Here is a 21,775-nt window from a genome sequence, read left to right as displayed (position 1 = left end):
GTAACTCATCATTGGCAATTTTGGTACGATCTGCCATGACGAGTACAGCTCGGGGTTGGCGGTTAAAGGATTAATGGCGCTAAGGCTGTACCCATTTGCATTGGCTGCCAAGAAATCAAAATTCACCAAAAAATATACATATCTTTTCAAACAACATGTTTGAAAACAACCCGTAAACAAGGATGGCTATGCCCATAAACGTTGCCTCTTGGCAGCATGGAAGCGCCTTACCTGTTGAAGATACAAGACACATGCCAGTGCTTTATTATTTAGGAACTAGGCTCATGCATGAAGGAAATTCACAAACTGCTGGTACTTCAGAAAACTTTGTTGTTGTAGGATTAAAGTCTGACAGCATTTTCAATTGAGAGAAACCAAATGCATTGAACTGTATGGACGCTGGCCAAAGCCCTCAGAGATATTTCGTTCTATCGAAAAATTAGTATTTGCAGTTGTTTTGTATTGCATGGTAAACTTCCATAAATTTTCTGCTTTAAGTTACAAAAAGAATATGATTTATAATATCTTGGCTACCGGGAATGCTGCGGACGTTTTGTTAGTATGCATATGCAAGCAGCATAGAACTTTTTGCTGATATAGGCCAATATTGGCATCAGGCTTTAGCTTCGCTAGGTGGGAAAATGCTGCAGAAAAGGCTGTACTAGATGCTTCAGGTCGTTAGCGCTACAGCCTCTAACTTGAAATGCAACCAATTAGATATTTTCACAGAGGGGAAAATCAAAATGTCTGCTGTATCTTTTACATCACACTCATATCCCAAAAACTCTCATTAAAAAATTACTAAACTAGGATTACTGACTAAGTGAGTTACTAGCTAAACTAGCTTAGTTATAACATTTAGTTAAAGCCTTGATGTGCCTGTTTTTTTGTTGTTTTTTTGCCATTTCTTTTCATCCTTCTTTTCCTTTTGTTCTCTCTCTTGTCTAGGCTCCAGACGTGTGGGTTCCTACAACTACAAATGGCTTCAGTTACACACAACTACTCCCAGTAATCACTCTGACCATAAAATGAGAGCTGCAAAGAACAGCATTAAAACTGCCAGGAAAACCAAAGTGACTGCAACAAAGGACCTTGAAAAGAAGCTTAGAAGCTTGCCAAAGGTTGACTAATAGATCGCTACGCTTTGACATAGGCCATGGTGCAAAATCTATTCAAGCCTAAGCTAATCTAATCAGTGAGAAATAGAAAACCCCAGAAATCATTCGAATGTCGCAAAATGCAAGTGGAGACACTGTCCACCTTGCTGTGCAGAATAAGTTGTTCCAGATATTACGAGCGACAGCAGGGGATAGAGCATCCACTTTCTATCTTTAAGGGACAAACGTGCCTATATCAAATGTAACACAAAGGAACTATGCAAGGCACATTTCCACGAAAGTGTGAAAGAAGTGAAGGGCACTGACACAAAAATCAAGACCAGTGCTAGAACCCCAGTGCAGCACTGGAGTAAGACAACCTGCAAGATGGTGCAATGTAACATTTTTGCGATTATGCATGCAGGCGCAGAGAGAGAGACACTTTTAGCGTAAAGAAAGTGGAATAGTGACAAAGAGGCAAGGTTCACTGGCTGGATGGCCCAAGCATATTATGTCACATGTGGTGTTATGACCTACAGCTAACCAAAGCCAAAATATTAGAGCGAGAAAAGCTTAGCTGATAGAGACGCCCCTAAGCCCCGAAGGGCTTCAAAATACGCAGGAATCTCAACGCCCAGACATTTCTGAGCATTAAACAGCACTCCCACACTCACCCCCGTCAGCTTCCGAGATGACCATGATTTCCTGTGGTGTCCCGGTGTCCATGAGCACGCGGAAGAGTCGCGTGATGCCTTTCTCAAAGCATTCGGCGATGTCGACCTTCCACAGTGCCTTGAACTCAGCAAGGAGCTGACAAAAAAAAGTGGCGCAGTGTATAGGTAACTGACCTAATGATTGAATTCCCGCACACTTTCACCACAGCCATTGAAGTTTGCTTGCTTCCTCCTTTTCGACTACGTGACACGCTATTAGTATGTGTTTGTGTCGTCGTACAACACACTTGTGATGCTACAAGGCTGTGATGGTGGCACTTTTTAAAGTGTTACCATTACTTGAAAGTACATGTAGCCATGTACATGGAGCCGATAGCTCCAGAAAGAACTGTTCCTGATCAAAAGGCACTGCAACCGCGCAACCAAAAAGCAATAAATGCGCAATGATGTGATCACAAGGAAAGCAGTTGGAAGCCAATGGAGATCAGAAGCGAGATCATTACAGTTTTCTCCAGCGCTAGCTAACACTCGTCAGAAGCAATGACCACTGGTGTGAACAAACCAGGTAAATAGTATGCAATTCAAACTTTTTTCCCTGAAATCTACCTGCACCCGAAGTAAAATATATATATATTGTTTTTTTGACGCATGGAGCCCCTTGCCTTCTAACCCCGTAAATAGGTCCTTTCTGCATGCAGTTTACGTTAGAAAACAGAGGATCGCAGAAAATCTTTTAATCATTCGGCATTTCCAATGATTTGAAGTTTGAATGATTAGGGTTTTACCGTACCTGCAATATCCCTTGCATCGTATATGCAGTCTGTACTGATGCAATGAGTTACGGTAAAGCGTAAATAGACAGAGCTACAATATGCATCGCTGTGAGCCCGAAACATTCTTTTGCTGCTGCAGTACCGTACTGTACTGGCAGGTGGGTGCCAAAGTTTAAACACACAGAAATTTTATTTGGGCACAGGAATCGATGAATGTGCTAAGTTGCACATGTCAAACCCTTTCAGTAATAAACAGCAAGAACGCATAGGCTTAAGGAGCTTATTTTTCTTTCTGTCACCACATCCACACATGGTGGTTAACCTGTGCCCTCTTTTTTGATCAGACAGAGGAACATGCACAGTGAATACGCTTCTGCTCCCCACTGCACATGAATGAACAGTGTTGTGCCCGTGTCTGCTGTGCACTGCTTCCTACAATGAATGTAATATGATACACAACAAAGGACTTGAATAGGCTACGAAAGTTCATTCACCATCTCACAAGCATGCCCATAGAGGATCATCCGTGGGTGTCCAGGTGCATGTTACATGAAAAACAATGAACAAGTTGCCTTACAGTGAGAAAACTGCAAAGAAAGAATGCTTATTTGCTGTATACATAAAGCAAGAGCATGAAACATGCTGATAACATCCCACGTGAAAACAGCACTGGTCTCTATTTTTTTCCCCCTGATTATTATTTTGCTGCGTAAAGTGCCATGAAAAAAAAAATAATAAATTCTTTCATACTACTGCCACCTTTGGAGGTATCTCTGATATTAATAGTTTGGATTGGTTTGGTTTATAGTGTTCATGTTCCAAAGCAACTCAGGCTATGAGAGACGCTGTAGTGGAGGGCTCCGGAAATTTCGAACACCTCCAAAGTGCACTCACATCGCACAGTACACAAGCACCTTGCTTTCCGCCTCCATCAAAAAGCAGCCTGCGTGCCGGCATTCGATTCCGCATCCTTGGGCACAGAATTTAGAGCCCTGACCACTGCACCACCGTGACGGGTTGCTCCAATATTAATGGGAGAGCGTAGACGCCATTCAAACAATGATCAACGGTTAAGCGCAAAGGACAAAGAAAGTCCTTTCATTGTTCTACATAAAGAGTTCCTTCCAGAAGAATGACGCCTCGAAACAACTTTAAATACAAGCCAAGGTAACTCAATGGTTTTGACGTCTGGCTGCCAACCTCAAGGTCACAGAATTGAATCCTGGCTGCGGCAGCCACATTTCAATGGGGATGAAAATACAAGAACACCCATCCGCTATGCAAGGGACTGCCAGGTGGTCAAAATTAATCTGACGCCCTCCTCGGCTGCAGCTCTCATAGCCCATGTTTCGCTTCAATATGTTAAACCTTACATCTTACAATTTCTTAGTTACAACTCGGGTGTAGAAGCAAAGTAAGAGTTTATTGCTGTGCGTGAAGTGACTTCTCTTGCTAGCTATCTATGTTGTAGCTAGCCATTTGTATGGGCAATATGAGCAGCACCAAATGCAGTGGACTTACAGAGGACTCCTGCCGGTAGCAGGGAAAGATGGTAATGGCCTGTTCGACGGACATCTCCTTGACAAGGTCGTGTCTCTTCTTCGACTCTAGAAGCTGGCCGATTTCCGAATTTGCATTGTCCACAGTCGCGGCAGAAGACTCCGAGCTGGCGGCACGCTGCGAGGTCTTGAGCTTGGCTGCTAGAAGCTTCTGGTCGAAGTGCTGAAAGAGCAAATGAAACAATCTATTTCATTGGCACCATCCAAGAGCAGCAATCCAGGATTGCATCCATTTAAGCAGAAATTTCACTTTAGACAGGAACTGTACAATCTTGGGGAAGCAGGTTGAATGGCAAGATGATGGTATGGCAAGGCAGAATCCTTTGACAACTGAACACTTGAGTGTGACAGCGGTCCAAGGAAGCTTCGGGAAATCCTGCAACTTTGTAACACGAGACCAACTACACTGTAAGGAAGTGTCCACATAAGTGTTCGATAAGTGTGCATTTCCAAATTGTAGGGAGCACACATTTGCACTTGAGCGCATGCAATTGCTTAACAGCAAGCTGAAGTTGAAAGCATGCTTTCCTTGAACCCACTAGTTGAAGCTCCTCCAAGCTGGTGTTTGACAAATTCATTTCCGAGAAAATTCGGTGAGTGGATGAAATTAAGAAACTCGCAGAGGTTAAGTGCATGCTGCTAGCAAAAGACCAGTTTAGTTGCAGTAATATGGGAGAGGCCTTCAAGCTGGAGTGAGAGCTTACGAAGTTACCTTTGGAGTCTTTGCGCAGGTATAAAAAATAAAACGAAGTAGAGGCAGCGGGATCCCTTCAACTGCACCGAAATTTCCTGATGTGAGTGCGATGCCATTTTTGCCCCAACTTATTTCAGTTCCAACAGATGGAAATCTGCATTCGGCAGTGCGTTGAAAATTATCGCCCATATATTCAAACTTTTTAGCCATTTACAAACTTGTATTTGACAAGCTACAGGACATACGTCAGTGCAATCTATGCAGGCGTGCTTCAGAGCAAGAGTGAAGATTACTTATGTGATACAGCTTGGTGAACAAATGATTAACTAAAATTACCTAATCAACTTTTTAATCCCTGATATTGAGGAGCAATACTACTACATTGTGAAATTGAAGGTCATCAGCATCAAATGCGAGCTTTGTTTTTAAATTTTCCCAAGTGGCAATGGGATTCAAAATGTCGAATGTCAAAAAGTGCGCATTTGAAAGTTGGCTTTCCTACACTGCATAATTATACATACTGACATCGTTAAGCATGTTGACATCGTAAAAACGTTGCTATAGTCTTCTACAACAACAAATATACAAATGGCATCTATGTCTAATGCATAAGAACTGTGTGTGATAGGCACAATTTTTTTTAATGTGCAATGCCAAAAAGCCAACTCAATGAGATTTCCATTGCGTTTTCTTGATGCTCATAACTTCGACCCCCGCGCGGGGTGGCGCAGTGGTTACGGCGCTCGACTACTGTGCCCAAGGACGCGGGATCGAATCCCGGCCTCTGCGGCTGCTTTTCGATGGAGGCGAAAAGCAAGGCGCCCATGTGCTGTGCAATGTCAGTGCACGTTAAAGAACCCCAGGTGGTCGAAATTTCCAGAGTCCTCAACTAGGACGTCTCTAATAGCCTCAGTCGCTTCGGGACGTTAAACACAACAAACCAAAACCATCATTACTTCGGACCACATTGCCAGCTAGGAAAATTTAGAAACGAAACTCACTTCTGATGTTCACGGGGTTCAATTTCACAATATATTATTGCCCCTATAATACTGAATAAAAAGTCGATCAGTTAATCCTGACTAATTATTTGTCCAAGCATCAAGTACATGTTGTCCACCTTGCGATAAAACCGACCTGCACGGACCGCACAGATGTATCTCTCATAATTACTAAAAGTTTGCAAATGGTTAAAAAATCACCCTGTATGAACAACAACCTATGGGGCTACCCCAAAAGAGTTAACCAGTTGGAGAGGCTGAACTTTATTCACACAGGGCACTCTGAACCTCACGCATCCAACCTTGTCCTAAATAATTACACGAATTTCAATGCACGTTAAAGAACGCCAGGTGGTCAAAATTTCCGGAGTTCTCCACTACGGCGTCTCTCATAGCCTTAGCCTGAGTTGCTTTGGGACGTTAAACCCCACAATCCAACCAACCAACGAATTAGTAAGTGGCTTTAAATTGCACATAGAACTTAAATGAATCAAAATTTCGAAATTTGTTAGAATGAACCAATAGTTTGAATCATCCAAATCTGAATTATCACAAGTCAAGACAGTTTCTTTATTTCTTTTAAACCTGCCTCAAATTGCAAAGCTGGATGTAAGTACTATGCGGGTATGTTCCAGTCCTTCCATAAACAACTAAATGAGTCCTAGACATGTATGGGTTATGCCCATAAATGAAACATGATGCTTACAGTAGCATGCACTCTTGGACACGTAGTAAAATTTTGACAATATCAAAATTCGTACCATACGATGTTGGGTACGTTAAAGAGGCCCAGATGGCCAAATTCTATCCAGAGCTCCTGTCTACAACACCTTTCATAGCCCACATGCAGCACCAAGGTGCCAAAACCCGCATGTCATAAATATCATACTGTACTTATGCTGTGCTGTACTGTAGCATGCCACACAGTACAGGAACCTTTGCCTTAGCCACCTCTTCCACTACAACAATTGACGCCCCAGGCCACTTGTGTTCAACACTCACCACAGCACGAGAAGCACGCCGAACGGCATCTGCATCTATCTTGTCATCGACAGCATTTTTGCGCCCCAGGCGGCGGGCGGCGACGGAGGACCACTTGCCCCCATAGTTGTGCATGTGCAATACCTCATCTGGAAGGCTGCGCCGAAAATTCTTGAACTTCGACCTCAGTCTGGTGACCCATAATTGCTGCACATTCATAACAAAAGACAAACTGAAGCAAGCACACACGACTTCACAAGAAAGACATGAGCACTTCTTCTTCTTAACAACTAGAAATCAAAAAGAAACAAAAGATGCGTTCGAATTGTGCACAATTTGAACTTTTTGTTTAATGCGGAAAGGGGAATGCCTCAAGAGAGACGACTTGAAATTTGTTACCACCTGCGTAACAATCTAACAGAGGAGCTCTCACAATCATTTTAGCTTTGGGAAACCCCAGCAGCTTTAAAAGAGGCTGGATATTTGCGCGTGTCTTGTGGCAGCTCAAGAAATGCTAGAACTAAAATAATGACTGGCTCTGCAGTAAAATGTCCTTCAATAACAGTTAAAATGTCATTAATCCCAAAACAGTCAAGGAAGAATGAAATGTGGTGGCTGTGACACGCATGACTTTAGGTGATCGGCAAACCCCAAGAGAAAGTATTTGAAGGAACCCCCGGATTCAGTGGAACACGGTTTTGAGAACCCATGATCTAGCACAACTTGAAGGTGAAGACCTCCCCATGGCAGGTAGCAGCGGTTTTGCTACCCACAAGTTCACTGGGATACCTTTGTCTATAATCACCACCCACTACTTGATTAGGCCATGGCTGGGTAAGAGGGTGACTAGCCTGACAATTGTTACCCTTATCAGACTTTCCGACTCCAGCTGGTATAAATCGCTGCTACATCAACAGGCCGTCGGCAACGGACTGCCCTGGTCTGGTAGCCCGGATGGCTGGGGCAAAGACATCAGCATATACTTGAAAAAAAAAAAATCTCAGTCACGTTCCTCCACGTTTCTTTTTTTCTCTTTCCCTTCATGCGCAATCTCGTGCATCTCAAACAATCACACACACAGTGCGAGAGAGTTGTGTGAGTAGTCTTGAGTGGTCGTGAGTGCAAGCGACCATGTGTGTGAGTGGACACCAGTGCGAGTGAGTGATTGCGAGAGTGAGTGGACATGAGTGTCAATGGTTGTGAGTGCCATTTAAGCAGACGTTCATGCAGCATGGTTAAATCAGGGATTTATATCTATTGGGTGGTCTTTCATATGATCTGTATCTTGCGACTGTATGCTTATGAGTATGTGTGAGATAACAGAGGCACGGACAAAAGGCTACTGAATAACCAAGCAAGTAGCACAGGGAGCAGATAAAAATGAAGATCCACAAGGGGAGTTGGCAAAAAGGAGCCATTAGTATTAAAGCAATACCGTTATCATCCGCGTTAATTGAAAGACCCATCACGTAACCTGAGTGTGCAGACAAAAGAGCACTGTGAGTGGATTCTAGTATGCGAGTACTTGCATAAGCATAGGAGTGGTGGTCGTGCTAGTGCCGGTGAGTGCAACAGTCGTGTTCATGCTTTCGCATTACTCAACCTAAGCAGTCTTGTACAGTAAAACCTCGTTAATCTGGATCTCAAGGAACCGGCAAAACTGTCCAAGTTAGCCAAACTCCGGATTATCGAATTTACCATGAAAACAAAAACAAAAATATACTTGGCATACACATACCTTAATTTCATAAAAAACTGCGCTATTTTTGTTTGTTTCTTCATCGAAATTTCCATGACAATAATTTTCTTCAGCAACATCAAGTGGTGGTGCGCACGCTCACTGTCGCGTGATCCAACGAAAAGTTCCCCCAGTACAGCGAGAGCCTCGGCGGCCTCTTGCAGAGTGTGACATTGCGGCAGCTGCTGCTCATGACTTTCATCGCCGGAAGAATTTCTGTCTTCATTTAGAACTTCCGATAATATACCATCGTCGGTCAGCATGCCTGCAACGGCAATATCATCATCTATTACGATGTACTTATCAAGCTGAACACCACTAGAAACAAGAAACTCCAACTGCCTGACCTCTTCGTCAATCATCTGTGAAACTACTTCATCAGGACAGTCACAGTCGCTGGGGTGGACAAATCCATTGTGCCTGAAAGAATTCGCTACCACGTCTGCCGGCATACTGCTCCAGACATGTGGCAAAAATGTGAATAGTGCTGAGAAGGTTTAGGTCATAATCTCAACTTCCCTCCTTGAACAGCAGCATCCGCCCCAGCTCATGCTTTCGGTATCTCCTTTTCATGTGCTAGATTATTCCTTGATCCAGCGGTTGCAGAGCCGCCTTCGTGTTTGGAGGCAGAAATACCAGCTTGATGCACTCCAACCCCGTCACATTGGTGTGAGCGCTGCAGTTGTCAACTGCAATCAAAACCTTCCGCTCTTTAGCGGAAAAGTAGCGGTCGAGCTGCCGCAGCCAAGTTTGGAAGATATCGGAAGGTCATCCAGGCCTTTTGATTATTTTGTACTCTACAGGCAACCGGAGAATGTTCTTGAAACATCTTGGGTGGTTTTCCTTCCCGATGACAAGGAGTAGAAGGTGCTTGGTGCCCAACATGTTTGAAGCGAGAAGCACGGTCACATGCTCCTTGCTCCTCCTGCCTCCAACACACGGGTCACCCTTAAATGTGATGGTTTTGTCCGTCAAGGCTTTAAAAAAAGCGCAGTCTCATCTGCATTGTGACCATGTCAGCAGGTTCATAACAAGCCAGGCACTGGGAATGCTCGGCTTCCTTCCAGTAAGCAATGCGAAGTTCATCCACCACTGCTTTTTCGCCACAGACGCTCCAAAAAATCAATTCGTACCTTTCCTCGAAGTGAGCGAACCATCCTTCAGATGCAATGAACAAGTCGATCTGCATTTTTCGCGCATATCTTTCCGCTTGTTGACAGATAAGCGGCCCGCTGAAAGGAAGTTGTCTACTGCCCATATCTATTATCCACCGTAACAGAGCCTCCTACAGCTTCGGTTAGCAGCTGTCCTCAGGCATTTTCTTTTTCCCGTGAATTTGCCACTGTCAAACGTGTTGAAGACTTTTGCCTGATTCTTCACGTAGTCACCTAATGTACCCCTCTTGATGCCATACTTATTCATGATCTCCTGCCAAGGGAAGCCTTCATTCAGTTCCTTTAGTATCTTCACCTTTGTTTCTAAACTGTTTGCTGGCTGCTGTGGTTGCTTCACTGGAGTGGCAGCTGCCATCACTGCGAAGCACGAAGGAAGCGGCAACGGGCCTCAAGCAGAGTCGAACAAAGCAACGAGTGCATATTTGCACGATTCTCACGCTGTTAGCGCCGCAAAAAATCAGGACAAAGAAATCACGCGTGCAGCCAGTGCAGCCAGTGCAACCACGTGACAGCAGTGCGAACCGTCATGCCGTCCTAGAATGCTTGGAATGTTCAGGTGGTGTGATAGCTGGCGCCACCTAGCTACTGCTCACATGATCAGCTATCATCATCATCATATTTCTAGTCTTTTCTTTTTTTTTTTTTTTGTTATTGTTGCTGTTTTTCGTTTTTGCCGAGCAGCGTGCAGACCGATTCGCCTCGCGTAGGCAGTGCAGGTTCTTCGTTGCCCGCTCGCCGTGGATGCATGTCCGTGCTGTATCGCACGGTAATGCGGGAAGGTCAGTAGCCCACGGCAAAGTTTTCCGAGTTAACCAACATTCCGGTAAATGTCTCCGAGTTAATGAGCGTTTGCCACTACTGAACTATACGCAGTCTTGCCGGAACCGCGCAGCGAGTCCGAGTTAGCAGAATTTCCAAGTTAACGAGATCTGGATAAATGAGGCTTTATCATAATATAATATATACTTTATTTCATTCATGAAGTAAGGGAGTGCAGGGAAAAAAAAAAGCTGAAAATTCAGCTTGACTAGTTGTTGCCGATATCAAACTTTTTTTTTTTGATCCTGGCACAATATGTAGCCTACTTGATGCCAATGAAGGTACAGCATGTCCTGTTGCCTTCACAACTCTTCCAGCGTGAACTCTGCCCCACTGTTTTTTGGACAACAATGAGGCACGGGGAAAGCCCACTAACAAGACTTCTGCACCAGGCTTCTAAAGGCATGCCGGGCCAAGTTATCACTGACAGGCGCACAAAGGAGACACAACAGTACTGTGGTGCCCTCTTCTCCTTTGTGCTGTCTACTATGCCGTTATTAAACATGGAAGTTCAAAACCAACTAGTCCAGCATATTGTGTTGTGGGTCACCGATAGGGCAGATGATCAAGTTAAAATGCCACCTATAGACCTTATGCAAAACTGCTGCCATCTGGCAACTATTGCGTACGTTTCCGCCATGTTTGAGGGTAACAGCATAGTAGGGGGTTGTGTGGCCGGCTGGGAATATTGCTCGTGACACCAATAATGCTGACATACTCTAAAATTATGACAATGTTTTAGATAATTTTTAAACTCCTCTTCATCGGCAACGATGGAACCCTAATATTGAAACCCATTTGAGTTGTGCCAGTCTTACCCGTGATGTTTCTTCGTCAGAGCCCCGTAGGTGTGGGTACTTCCTCAACAGGCTGTCTACAGCAGTCCTGTAGAGGCATGCCGATGGGTAACTGCAGAGAGATGCCAGGAAATAAAATCAGTTCCATTTTTTTTTATAAGAAACATTAAAAACATTCACTGCGGTATAAAGCAAGAAAGACGAGACAACCAAAAAAGAAAATGTGGACCAACTTCATTTTCATGTAGGACAATGCAAGCTGGTTTCATGGTCTCAGCCTTCGAGTCATTTCATGCATGAAACAATAAATACTCTAGTATTAGAAATTATCCTCTCTCTGGAAAGCTATTTTATGGGTTGCCATCAAGTAGCATATACAGTCAAACATCGTTATAACGAAGTAGTACGGGGTGTGAAAATTTGTTTGTTATATCCGATATTCGTTATAAAAGTGCGTGCCCAAATTCCTGTAAATAAGTCTGCTAATAAAACGAAACAAAATGTGCACCAATATGGACAACACAAAGGTGCGAAAACACTCCATTTTTTAAAATAAGAGCATGGTAAAAGCATGAAATTTTGCTTTTCGTTACGTGTTGGAGAGCAAAAATGAGTACTAGGAAGAGATGTTGCCTCCGCTCACAATTTGCACGACGGAGCCAACAAGCTCGGGGAGTGGAGCGCGCGCGCACGGGTCAGTCGCAGTGGCAGAGGCACGGCAGGGGCTCACGCCATGGTGAGGCACTGGTGATGACATGCCAGCCACATACCTGCCAGCCGTTGCATGGCCGGACACGAGCAGTGGCGGTGGCGCTTGAGCCCGGCCGTGTAAGGCCGTTCATAACCTCCGAGATCACCGCGCGCGGGGGTGTGATCTCGGAGGCCATAAGCCTTTGGCGGTAGTTTTTGTTGCCGCTGCTAAATGACACGGCACGTGAATGCGCGGGCAATTTAGAACACTTCTGCGGCGGATGATTCAGTTAACTGAAAAATTTTGTTCCTTGATGTTTTTTCCGGCTCCTTTACGCATTTTTTGCCGTTTTAATGCAAAAAACTGCTTTGTTACCACCAATCTGGTGTCAAATTCGGAACTTTTTTTTCCGTTATACAGAAAGAGTTCCCATAGAAATAAACCATAGACCAACCAAACTTTATTTCTAGTTCATTTTATCCAATAATTCGCCATATCCGTGTTCGTTATAGCGAGGTTCGACTGTACTGGACATACCTAGTACGCTCACATCACATATTCTTTTTAGGCGCACTTCTTTTCAGACGAACTTCTGATAAGACAAGTTTACTGGTGCCTTCAATTCAAAGGCCTTAAATGTTTGCATCATAGGGAGCCTCCTGTTAAGTCTTTCTATAAAGCTGGACTTGCCTGTCACTGTGTGTCGTAGCCTGAAATGGCCGACTATATGCGGACAAGACATTCATGCACCTAACCTACCTCTCAAAATGTCCCGGAGACCTCCTTTGACAGCACCACATCATATGTGCACCACATTTTAAATATGAGCAGGACATTCCCAGCCACTTCTCATTTGAACAGCCGGAAACACGGAGGATAAAGCTGCGCTAGAACTTCAGAGTAGCACACTTACAGAGATATTCTGCTGCACACATCGTACAGGCTGTTGATGATGCGGCGACACACACTCCCGGTGAGGGGTTCCTTGCCATTCAGCTCATCTTGAAGGGCAGTGAAGGGTGGCAGTTTGAACTTCAGGTAATCCTTAGTTGCTCTTGAAGACCTGGGTAGTTGTTCTGGGCTTGAATCAAACGCTTCTTCCTCACTGCTGAGAAAAGGCACGGAAACAAAAATCAGACCACTGTTTACCTCACCATGCACTTGGACAACAGGATTTCGGGAAAAACACAAGGTGAGGAAAACGTTTCTGTACAGATTCCTTCCGTGAAATGCATCATCAGCTCACCCAAAAGCTCCAATCTGTTCAAATTTACGCCTTGTTAAGTACAGCTGCTCTTGGAAGAACCAAGACTCCTCAAAAGATGTTCAAATTGAATTAATACATGAGCTGGCTGTATAGTGAAACAGTCTGCAATGAGCAATTACACTATTTAATTACACCAAAGCAAACAGAGCATGGTAGCTATGGTGTGCATTGATTTGGGTACTTGGGGAACCAAGAAAGTACTCCAAGGAACCATAGAACCTAATTTAATAGCCTCTGGTCAGCAGTATTATTAAGAAAGCTGGTGAGAATAAACTAGACTGCTGACTGTGGTTTCAGCAGTAAGCGTCCCGTAACTCGAGATGTTGGGAAATGCAAGAGCAATTTGTGCACTGTGTGGCAAACTACAGGGTCTTGAATATTTGGGAGCTGGGATTTAAAAAATTCCTATGCAAAATCTACTACCCCATTCGAGCTGAAATAACGTTCACAAAGTAGCAAAATATAGTCTACGTTATCTGATAAGTGATTCAACATCGGCACTTGCCTAGATTTTCCGAAATCAAGAAAAACTGCTCTCGGAGGCGTGCACAATTTTCGCAGGAGAGAGTCGAAAAGCTATTTTGACATGGTGCGTCATCTGTCGGGCAGCGAGGCAAGAGCGCCAACGGACGGGATGGAGCTTGTCTCACTGCTCGACAGATGACGTATCATGTCAAAATATCTTTTCGACTCTCTTCTGCGAAAATTGTGCACGCCACCGAGAGCAGTTTTTTCTCGATTTCGGGAAATCTAGGCAAGTGCTGATGTTGAATCACTTATCAGATAACATAGACTATATTTTGCTACTTTGTGAACGTTATTTCAGCTCGAATGGGGTAGTAGATTTTGCATAGGAATTTTTTAAATCCCAGCCCCCAAATATTCAAGACCCTGTATGGTGGGTGGCTTTCTTATGGAGACCAGTATAATATTAGTGTTTCCTTCTTTCAGCATTGCATGCTTCCAAAAAATGTACAGAGATGGCAAATTACTACCTAAGGAAGCCTTGTAAAGAAGCATGATTAAGCACGAAATTTTCAGTGTTTACTACCAAATGTAGACATCGATTTATATTACAATAGCCTCTTCACAGTCATTTGCTTCTAGGTATTTTACCTTTTGCATTTTCTAACGGTTCACTAATTCCTAATGCCAGCTGTTTACCTTGCACCCTTTCTTAATAGTATCTTCATCTAAAATGAAAAAATGTATATGTATGTATATATATATATATATATATATATATATATATATATTATATAGAATGGCAAGACAACTCAGAATGACAAGACAGAGAAGGGGGACAACCAGCAATGTGAGCACTGGTGTCATAGGGCCCGTTTTTATGCTGTTTTCTTTACTGTGGCAACATGAATGGGTACCAACAAACCAACTTTTCTATTTCGAAGCGACATGGTGTTTTATACTGGCATGCAGCCACCATTTGAACAACCAAGTCAAACGACTTATATCAAAAGGGGAGTCATTTGGTCTGGCAGTCACCAACTTCACTGTTCACTTTTATCAGTGATCGAGTTTCCTGTTTAGCAGGTGCAGGCATGCCTTACAAACAGGTGGCTTATAGTTTCCTTCCTCATGCATCATGCCAAGCAGGTTTAATCCGGCTTATACAGTAGAACCACGCTGTTGCATTCCTGGGTGCTGCATTTTCCTGCCTGCCACGTTGTTGTGAGAGAGTGCCGGCATGGCTCCCATAGGGTTCCACGCATTCGAATCTCGCTGATACGTCGTAACCTGGGCATGTTCCCGCATGATACGTCGTGAACATGGCAACCCAAGCCAGCCATGTTTACTTGACTTGAAGCTTGACTTGGACTGGCTCGGCCTGGTATGTCTAGTGTCGCTGCGTTAGAGTGTACTAGAACTTCTAGTATACTCTAGCTGCGTTAAGCAAAGGGCTCTCGAGCAGGCTGCGCAGTCATCACCAGGGGCTTCCTATCACCAGCAGCAGGGGCTGCGCATTTTTTTCTTTACCCATCCTTATTTCTTTGTGTGGTTGGTGCTAGTGCGGCTGACTTCATCTTGGCAAGTATCGTCACATCGATTCACGACTTCGCTTAGGAATCATTTTGTGTTTGTTTTCTTGCTGTGCGCGCATCGTGGAAGACGCAAGGAGTGAATTCGTCGCGTGCCATGGTAGTGTGCACATGTGTCTAGCATGCTCAATCGCCCACCTGGTGCCGTGCCAACCCTTCCACGTCGTAACGTGAACCGCTGTGGATTAGCACCTGCCTCGTTCCATGCCACACTATTTGGCCGCAGCATGGATTGCTGTCACTGCCGCAATGGTTAAAAACTGGTTTGCAAAGTGTTTCAGTGACACAGACTGCGTAGCAGAGTCTGAAACCAAAGAGGACGCATCCATGGAGGACAGTGAAGAACCTAATGCGGCCACGGAAAAGGTTGGCACGAACGGGATCGCGTACGGCGATTATGTTTCTCTGGATGATGCCGTTGCCACCTCCGAGGTTTTGACCATTGACCCGATCGTGGCCGAGGTGGTCGATGCGGACAACAGTGACGAAGAAGAGGAAATGGGTGAGCCACTGCCGGAGCCAACCTTTACGTCGGCTGTAGCAGCCTTAGATCTTCTCGGGAGGTATGTTCGCGACGATCGCGAGAGCCACACGGCACTGCAAGTGCTGGAAAAGCAAGTTGTGCTCGCCTGGCTGCACAATTTTTTAAAACACTAGGACTTTAATAAACATGCATTCAGTTGCCCACTACTGTTCTCTTCCAATTTGTCCTACTTCCAGGTTCTTACAATTCCCGGCTCTTCCATTCTTTTTTTTACGGTACCATGAAAAACGAATCAGCGGGGTTCTACTGTAGTCAAATCCTATTGCCCTCACCTGAATAAATTGAGGTGAGTCTTACACAAGGGTGCGTTTTATATACCAATTTTTTGTTGAAAGCCTCTAAACATGAGGGGTGCGTCTCATACAAAGGTGTCTTATAAACCGGAAAATATGGTGTATAGAATGACAACATACCTCAGAATGACAAGACAGAGAAGGGGACATGGTGTTATACTGACACGCAGCCACCATTTGAACAAGAGAGTCAAAGACCCATATCAAAAGGGGCTAATCATTAGCCAAAGTCATATTTGGTCTGGCAATCACTAGCTTTGCTATTCACATTTATCAGTGTCGAGTTTCCTGTTTGGCAGGCCTGTTTCGTTTATGTTTAGTTTCCTGTTTAACAGGCGGCTTATAATTTCCTTCCTCGTGCATCATGCCAAGCAGGTTTAATCCTGCTTCCAGAACTGCAAGGCTGATGCGCGCAGGAAGTAGGACCATACTATTGAAAATTTTCACTATATATTTTTTTTTTTACCCTAATGATGAATTGCAGCAGTAGTTCCAATTCTTCAAAATAGTATTATAGTTTCAATCTGTCGCAATCTCATCTGGCCACTTTCTCCAAATAAAAGGCATGCAAGGAGCAAGTACATATTCAGTTGCTCTAGAGAAAAGTAATGGACGTCCATTCTGAGAGTCGTGATGACGTTGCCTGTAGCAACAAAAGGAGCCTTCCGGTGCGTGCTAGTGATGAGGAGTGACAGTGATGATACAGATAATGAAAATCAGCCCTCAATGTGGAATGCACCAACTAAACCAGGGATTCTCATTCTTATCAGCCTCTTCAGGAACCACAATGGGCTTTGAAAGGTACAGATGAACACCATGGGCATTGCCTTCCTTCTGTGCATGCAAAAGGACAGCACTGCAGAATCAAGCCCTACAAAAAAATGACCAAAATCAACCAATGACTTACTGTTCAGTGAAACAGCCTGCTATAAGCAATACTGTTGCAGTTGAACTCTGACATATCGTAGTAGAAGAGTACAGCAAAATTGTTCAATATACTGATAATGGTTTGGTTTGGTTTGCGGGGTTTAACGCCCCAAAGCGACTCAGGCGGCCCCGGACTCCGCAAATTTCGACCACCTGGGGTTCTATACGGTGCACCGACGTCGCACAGCTTTTTGCCTCCAATGAAAAGCGAATATACTGATAATATACTGCTATGCGTGATTAGTTAATGTAGCTTGGAGACTAAGTGCCTATTAATTGACTGTGCCTTCCTAGCATGTGTTGTTCCTTTAACGCGATATGGTTAAGGAGCACGTGTCACAGAAAAGCCATCATCGGTGACACTGTCACGCTAAAGTCCTGACTGGCCGGTAAGGTCATGACGTCATGGCTACATGACCTCGCATACGGGAATATCAAACCCTCAACACACACACAATGTACAACACCGCGTGCGAAATGAAAGTGATTAAACAAACGCTACCTACACAATTCAACTTGACAAATAATAATGTAATTGATTTTGCCTGAAGAAATATTTGATGTTTTAAACTGGATTTGAACCCACGACCTTTAGTGTGTGAGGCAGACATGCCATTGGTAAGACAAGGCACGTTTGCATACCTTGGCAACAAGCGGTATTGATGCATATGTTATGTAGTCTCATGTAAAGTGAAACTTTACGACTGTGTGTTAATGAGTGCTAGCGTGTGCGTAATCAGATAGGACAACAGGCCACTATCATGTCATATCGGGCAGAGCAAAGTGCCCTTTTAATTTTGTTTCGAGCTATAAAGTCGAACCCAAATATATCGAACCCGGATAATTCGAATTTTGGTTACATTGAAGTATATGTCATGCAAAAGTATAGAACAGCTGCATCGTATATCGAACTCCAATTTCACTGGTCATTTGATACATCAAACTCTGCACCACGCACTAGAAGGTGTGTCTTCCCCAAAGACGACCGCATCACCCTCGGCCACAGTCGGGCGACGCTTTCAAGCCACGGGTTCGGTGATGGCGATCTAGAGCAATGCCACGCCCTTTCCCTAAAAGTGCGCCCATTTTCGGTGATCTAGGGTGCCTATAAAGTGGCGCTGGCCATCGAGGCACACTATGGTGATTGTTTGCCGTACGCCAGCACGTGACGTTTGCAAGCCATGTGCGTGAAGGAATGAAAGGGAACCGGTTTGACAACGGCCGGTACGGAGCAGACCGAAGGACCATACCTTGGCAGACCCAGCACAGAGCAGACGCAGTCAATGCAGTCGTGGTGTTCAGGAGAGGGGAAACAACACAATAGAGCGAAGTGCAAGGGTGTTCTCATTCTGCCGAGCTTTCGTTCTCCCTTCCTCTTTCTTTCCTTGTCTTCGTTCGAAGCAGCATGCACTACGCATGCGCCGACAAGCCAGCTCAGCCCGTAGACACTGACAGAATGTTGGACACTTTCTGTAGTGTGTGTTGTGAGCCCTCTGTGCACACCGGATGATGTGCGATGCGTGTCTTCTGTCGTCGTGCTGAACGTGAGGCGTAGCGTAAGCTATGGCGGCTGCGGATGTTAAGAAGCGGCAGAATTTTTTCCATCCATCCTTGGATCTATGAATCAACGAAAGCACGCGGTCAGCTGCAATCATGAAACTGGCTTTTAGCATTGTGCATTGTTCGCTTCAAATGACATTTACAGCTGCCACGCTTTCCAACAATTTTGTGGCAGTGGACTCCGCCCGTCCCAAGCAGGCATAATAAATCGAACCAGGCTTGTGCAAGCAAGCCATCACGGACACTCTGCCAAGTTCGCTCACCGCCACAAGAGCTAACATCAAAAGTATAGTCAAAATATAAACACGCCGTGACATTATCGCTGCGTAGCATCTTGAAATGCTGCCAATAATTGAGCTGTTGATGTGATGGCCGAAACAGAGGGACGCGCCCTGACTAGCTTTTTTTTGTTTTTGTTTTTTCAAATTCTTGCCAGCAAAAGTGGAGGGTTGGTTCATTATGCGAGTGGGTCGATTACGCAACAAATATGGTATCAATTTTCCCGATCGCAAGTGGCGTCTCAAGCCGATTTCTGTATATTGCATTATCATTATATCAAACTATTTCATGATCCCCTTCGAGTTCGACATATCCGGGTTCAACTGTGGTACCCATCACAAACTATTAGGAAATGCAGTATAGTTGCAGGAGTACAGCATACAGCTCGATGTGTCGAAAGATGAACAAAATTTCAGCTCGATATACTATTAGAATTTTCGGCACTTTTACACAAGATTTTTCACAGGGATAACCTGCGCATTCAATATAGCCATTATTTTGAAACATTCATGATCAAACTTACAGTGTAATCTAAAATTCGATGAAAAAAAATGGAGGTGCTCAGGGGACATAAAGAATCGGCCCAATGAACAAAATGTTCTCTCCACTCTATCTAAGCAGCCCAACAGGAGAACCCCAACATTACCGTGATACACATCCACAAAACCCACATAGCTTTCTGAGTACAAATAGTATTCATTTTTTCTTGCTCCTCTTCAACATTTTTCCTTTTAGGGCAAAATAAGCACTCACTGAGTACCAGTGCTCCTAGTGCAGAATGAAATAAGCACGACAGACTAGCAAAAATCGAAAAAGAAAAATTCTATGCCCAATAGTTCAACCATTGTGTAATGAGGTGAACTACCTCTCTTTCGCTTCCTCATGTGGTTTCCCAGCACTCTTCTGTCTGCTTGGTGGCGACTCGGCGAGCGCCTTTGCTGCAGCCTCGCCAGTGCACATGCTAAGCAAGCCAGCAACAGTGGCATGATTGTCTTCGTCTTCAACATCCGAGACGGCGTCAGAGATGTCAGGACAACTGTACTGCTCCTCCTCTTCGTCCACCCTTTCAGACTTTGCTTGGAATGGCGCGGCTTCCAAGTTGCCAGGCTCGGCCGGCCCGTCACTACATTCGGGCGTGCCGTCCGTGTTCAGTCGCTCGTCAATGTCGGAAAGCTACATAGAGAAGGAAAAAAAGCTCTGACTTCACCATTACCACCATAACCAACTCAAGTGTAGGACAGAGGCCAGATTACCACCGACGAGGGTCCTGTTCAAAAAACATTTAGAGGGCCCCTATACTCCCCCACCCACCCCACCCCTTGTCCTGTTGTCATGCTTGGGACTTGATGCATTTTAGGATTTCATGCAGAAAATAGACAACATGTTTATTCGAAGAATCTGCGGAATGTTTATATGAGTGTCATTTGAGCATACACTTTCCCACAAAATACGCTGACTGGTGTCTGAGACTCAGCTGATCTAGGAAATGACAGGACATAACATCCTTTTACAGCCAAGCGATAGCTATGACATCGCTTGGCTGTAAAACTCGGGAAAAAAAATTCAATTATAGGTCATTTAGCTCAACCATATAGAGTAATATACCTTATGCATTGTTAACAAAAAAAAACAACATGCAACCGAAGTCTGATGTTGACACTCTTTTGAAACAGGATGTACAGGTGCAGACATAAATAAACAGAGCACACTTTTCTGTTCAAATTACAATCCCGCCTGCCGTTTTTCTAGATAAGAAAACATTATTTGTCCAAGTCGAAGCACACTGGCATCTACTACTGGTTCACAGATACCACGACTGCAAGTTTCAATTATGCAACGCGCGAAAAATTTTTGAAGGAAATAGCATGCTCCGTTTACTTTTGTCCGCACCGGTAAATTTGCAGCTCTGTACTCACCGCAAGCCGCTTAGTTGCTAGGGCATGCTTGACGTCATCAAGTGTCCGCTTCCGGCCCTCTTTTCGACCTCCCTTTGGGCTCTCTCTGGTCTCTGCATCAACCCGCTTGACTGCAGTCTCTGGAAACCTTCTCCGTGTGTTCTTGAACTTGCTCCTCAGGGCAAAGCACCAGCGTTGCTGCAAGCATTCATTGAAAAGAAACACCAAGAAGAAATTCATGTACTCTTAGTTTGCTTCCACAAAATGAAGTGGGGCGGACCCCTTTGTGCCATCAGCTGTGTGTACTGTACATATTGCTCTTCATGTATGTGAAACATGTTTTCCTCAAAGAAAAGCACCTTTGCAAAAGGGTGTTAAAGGCTATCACCCACATGCGACAGGATGTGCAATACAAAGATCGACAGTGACAAACTTAACTTTAGGTGGAGTACCGTAAAAACCCGCGTATAATATGAGGTTTCTTTCCCCATAATTAGCGTCCGAAATTTCCACTTCATAGTATTTGCGGATTCAAACAAAAATTTTAAAATTGCTCGAACTTTTGGTTTCGTTACTGCAGTGTGGCTACGGCTTAGCTTAGTTACTCTCAACAAAAACGACGTCACGATGTTGTTTCTTTGTTGATCCGTTAAATGTGCCATGTGCCTGTTGACAACACAAGTGCTCGCATGTAAGCCATGTTTCGTGAAGTGAATATTTTTTAGGGAGCAAGATGTCAGGGTCTCAGAAACAGTACTCGGCTGCTTTCAAGCAAAAAGTGATTTTAACTGCGGAGAATATCGGCAACAGTGTGGCCGGGAGGCAGTTTGGTGCCGTCGAGGGAAGCATTTGTGAATGGCAACAACAAAAAGAAGCCCTTTTCGCGTGGAGCGAAACGCGACGAAGCTTTCATTGCCTGAAGAATGGCGCATTCCCAGAAGTTGAAGTTGGCTT

At 44.4% G+C, this 21,775-nt stretch overlaps 1 protein-coding gene across 2 annotated transcripts in view; it reads right to left on the bottom strand.

Annotated features, from left to right (window-relative positions):
• Positions 1-21,775, bottom strand: part of LOC146189193 (uncharacterized) — a 49,557-nt gene that overhangs the window by 7,712 nt on the left and 20,070 nt on the right. The window contains exons 8-14 of one of the 2 annotated variants that reach the window (XM_084604077.1): positions 20,843-21,019; positions 19,792-20,099; positions 12,913-13,107; positions 11,330-11,420; positions 6,801-6,986; positions 4,066-4,266; positions 1,772-1,907 (exon numbers count right to left, since the gene is read on the bottom strand). In XM_084604077.1, coding sequence (XP_084460203.1) covers positions 1,772-1,907; positions 4,066-4,266; positions 6,801-6,986; positions 11,330-11,420; positions 12,913-13,107; positions 19,792-20,099; positions 20,843-21,019 — 1,294 coding nt within the window. The remainder of the gene's footprint in view (positions 1-1,771; positions 1,908-4,065; positions 4,267-6,800; positions 6,987-11,329; positions 11,421-12,912; positions 13,108-19,791; positions 20,100-20,842; positions 21,020-21,775) is intronic. The other variant, XM_084604078.1, reaches the window with a different exon arrangement.

This window comes from Amblyomma maculatum, chromosome 5 (assembly GCF_055883805.1).
Source record: "Amblyomma maculatum isolate TAMU_Amacu chromosome 5, ASM5588380v1, whole genome shotgun sequence".
Lineage (NCBI taxonomy): Eukaryota > Metazoa > Arthropoda > Arachnida > Ixodida > Ixodidae > Amblyomma > Amblyomma maculatum.
Note: the sequence above shows the minus strand (reverse complement) of the source record. Positions and strands in the feature narration are given on the sequence as shown.